This window comes from Strix aluco, chromosome 13 (assembly GCF_031877795.1).
Source record: "Strix aluco isolate bStrAlu1 chromosome 13, bStrAlu1.hap1, whole genome shotgun sequence".
Lineage (NCBI taxonomy): Eukaryota > Metazoa > Chordata > Aves > Strigiformes > Strigidae > Strix > Strix aluco.
This window is the reverse complement of record NC_133943.1, coordinates 10,116,862-10,120,138: the sequence shown is the minus strand read 5'-3', so window position 1 is coordinate 10,120,138 and position 3,277 is coordinate 10,116,862. Positions and strand designations below refer to the sequence as shown.

Below are 3,277 nucleotides of genomic sequence, written 5' to 3'. Positions count from 1 at the left end.
CAGCACCCCCACCCTGGTTGCCCTACAGAGGAGGGCAGCAGGGTCCTGTCCCCCTTGTACCTGCGCAGAGAAGCAGCCCAGGGCCAGCACGGGACGCAAGGCCACAGGGACATGGCCTGGCACCCACCTCCCCTCTCTGGTGACATCTCTTCCTCACACAGGGGACAACATAGAGTGGCGGAGGGCAGGCAGAGCCCTGGCACAGCTGCCCCTGGGGAGCCACAGGGCTGGTAGCCCTGGAGAAGGGCAGCCAAGTCCCAGGGACACTGCTCCGTGCAGCATCCCCAAGCAGGGCAGGGCTCAGCCTGCTCCGTCAAACCCCGCCGGGCTGCACCACAGGCAGCCCAGGGTGCCACAGCCGCAGCGCCTGCCTGCAGCACTGTGGCCAGACATGCCTCAGCCAGCTGCCATAGCACAGGCTGTCAGACTCTGCCCTTCTGCAGAACCAGCTCTCTGCAAACCCCAGGTGCAGGCAGGGCAGCACGCAGCGGTGGGGGACAAGTGGCCCTGGCTTTGGACTCACGGGGAGGGACAGATGGGCTGGATGTGCTGTCCTGGACAAGGTGCAACCCTGGGCTGAGCTGAAGCTGCCCGGGTGCTCCTGGAGGAGAGCGGCAGCGAGGGCAGAAGTGCAGGCAGCACTGTCAGGAGGTGAGCAGGCAGCTCCACCTCAAGCACCTGAATAGGCAGGGGGGAAGGACAGACCCAACAATTAAAAACACAAATAAAAGATTAGACAAAGCTTGAGCTGGGCTGTGCTGAAGCAGGGAGAGGGAAGGACTAAGGGGCCCCCTCTGCAGTCAGAAGAGCCAGGAGGGACAGCAGAGGACTCAGGCCATGGAAACGAGGAGCCAGCAAACTCCAGGGGCTCACTGGGGCTGTGGACCTGCAAGTCTGACACCAATAAACCCTTGGGAAGCAAAAATGCTTCATGCGACCTGTGCTGCAGGTGCCCGTGGGAGGGGATGTGAGCAAACACAGCCTGAGGTGGGCAGCGTGGGGGCGAGGGGATGATGCGGTGCTGCAGCCCCAGCACTGACCCTGCAGGGACACTGGGCAGCCCTGGGCTGGGGAGCTGCTCTTCCCGAGAAGGCAGACCCGTGTCCCACCGATGTGCAGGGGCTTGGGAGAGATGGGGACCATGTTCCCAAGCTGAGCTGACCCGGAGGAGCTGGGTGCTGGTACCCCCTCCCACACCCAGGCTCACAGGGCAGCAAGCTGTGCCCGTGCCTTGGCCAGGGGAGGACAGAGCCCAGCTTCTTCCTGGGACTATTCCAGAACCCCAGAGCAGAGGGACACTGGTCCCAGGCACTGGGAGAGGCAGGTGGACACACGCCGTGCCCCAAGCCCACAGGGATACCCCTGGCCCCTCTCACTTAGCGGGCAGGTACAGGATATGGCAACACATCGTCCCCCTCCCAGGGGTCCCCCCCCAAGCAAGAGCCACCCTAGGGTGCAAGAGTCCTGGCCCAGCCCTGGACACACAGACCATGCTCAGCTGCAGCCATTCATTGTGGGATGGGACAGGGGGACCCTGCAGGCAGCACCCCGCTCCCCCGCAGTCACACCACAAACTTAGTCTTGCTGAGGGAGCCACTCTTGGTGGCCGTGTCCGCGTGGGCCTGGTACCCAATGGCCACCTTCTGCGAGAGGCCCAGGTGCTCCTTGTAGACACGCCTGGGGAGGGAAGGGGCTGTGTGAACAGCACAGCAGCACTTCTCCCACTGACTCCCTGCCCAGGGACCCCTCTCCCCCCAAACCTGGCCCCACACAGCCCCCCCCCCCCCCCCCACCCCCCCCCCCCCCCAAAGCTGCATTACCCAATGTGGGTGACCCCTTCCCGGTTCTCCGCTTCCCGGGTCCAGATGGCGATCTTGTCCCCCTTGGCACGGATGTTGATGACAGCCCCGCACACCTCGTTGCTGTACTCATCAAAACATCTCTCCGATGAGGCACAGCAGCTGCCAGGAGGAGAAAGGGGGCCCAGGACAGTCCCCACTGGGACTCAGCGCTGGGGCAGGGGGAAACACCACTGCCAGGACCCTGCAGGCCAGCCCGAGTGGGGCTGCACTCACCGTCTCCAGCCAGAAACGGTCCAGCTCGGTGTGCCGCTGCTGCTTGGCCAGGGTGATGAGCCAGCGCCCCACCGCGCTTGTTCTGGCTGTCCTCCCACATGGGCTCGATGCCGTCCTAGGGATGGGCAAGGGGATGGTCAGGGGCACTGAGCACCTGGCCAGAGACAGCTCAGGGTGCTGTGAGCACCCAGCCAGGCTTCCCCTCCTGCCCCAGGGCCAGGGCACCCTGCCAGCCCCCACTGGCACCCAGCGTGTCCCCGTAACGGTGGGTGCTGCAAGGGGCTCTGAGGAAGGACTTGCGGCGGAGGGGATGTCTCACCTTGAAGAGGGAGTAGTCGCAGCCAGACGTGAGCTTGCTGGCAAGCTGGATGTGGTTGTACAGCCTGCACCGCCAGAGACAAGACACAGAAGCAGGTGAGAAGTGGTGTCTCAGGGACCCCCAGCACCCTCCTCTGGCCCAGACCCCCCCACCAGGGATTCTCCAGAGCGGGGACATTGCCCACCCATGGGACACTCACGCCCAGAAGTCCTCCACAGTGCTGAACTTGGTGACAAGGCGCAAATTTGCCTGCCACATCTTGCTCTTGTCATTCTTGAAGAACCACAGTGCCCACCTGGGGAGGGAGGGGAGATGGGGCGGGGTCAGCCATGCTGGAATCCCCCTCCACCCCCAGCACCTGCCTCTCAGCACTGGGAGAAGCTGCCCATGGCCAGCCCCCCCCCCATACCTGTTCTGCAGGGGGTGCTTGCCCAGGCTCTCTGCCAGGAGCAGCTCTCGCTGCTGAGCCCTTCGCCGCCGCCGCTCCTCTTGCCTCCTCTGGGGAAGGAGGGACAGCCTCGAGAGCCCCATGGCCACCCCAGCAGGGAGCCTGCAGCCCCCCAGCCCCCCCCATGACATGGATCCCACAGCCGAGGGGATAGGATGGCTGCCTGGGCTCTGCTGCCAGGCCCAGCCCCCAGAGAGAGCACTCACCTGCTCCCCCGTAGCCATCCTGCCCAACAGAGGCTCCCCCCGGCCGCCCCCGGCTCTTAAGTGCCCACAGGCGGGTGGGATGAGGCAGCCGTCCCAGCTGCAGCTGGTGGGGTGGGAGGGCTGTGTGCTGGGGAGGGGGTGCCAGGCCTGCCCCTCCTGGGAGCAGGGAGATGGGGGGACCCCCCCTAGGGCAGGGAGCTGAGGGATGAGTCCAGGGGCTCAGGGTGGG

General features: G+C 65.3%; 1 protein-coding gene across 1 annotated transcript; it reads right to left on the bottom strand.

Annotated features, from left to right (window-relative positions):
- Positions 1–1,507: 1,507 nt before the first annotated feature.
- On the bottom strand, positions 1,508–3,066 carry EIF4E1B (eukaryotic translation initiation factor 4E family member 1B). Its single transcript, XM_074838450.1, is given in 9 exon segments — positions 1,508–1,677; positions 1,821–1,936; positions 1,938–1,961; positions 2,076–2,144; positions 2,146–2,190; positions 2,395–2,458; positions 2,594–2,689; positions 2,804–2,892; positions 3,049–3,066. Coding segments are annotated over 9 exon segments (636 nt in total). The 3' UTR covers positions 1,508–1,562.
- Between the last annotated feature and the right edge of the window lie 211 nt (positions 3,067–3,277).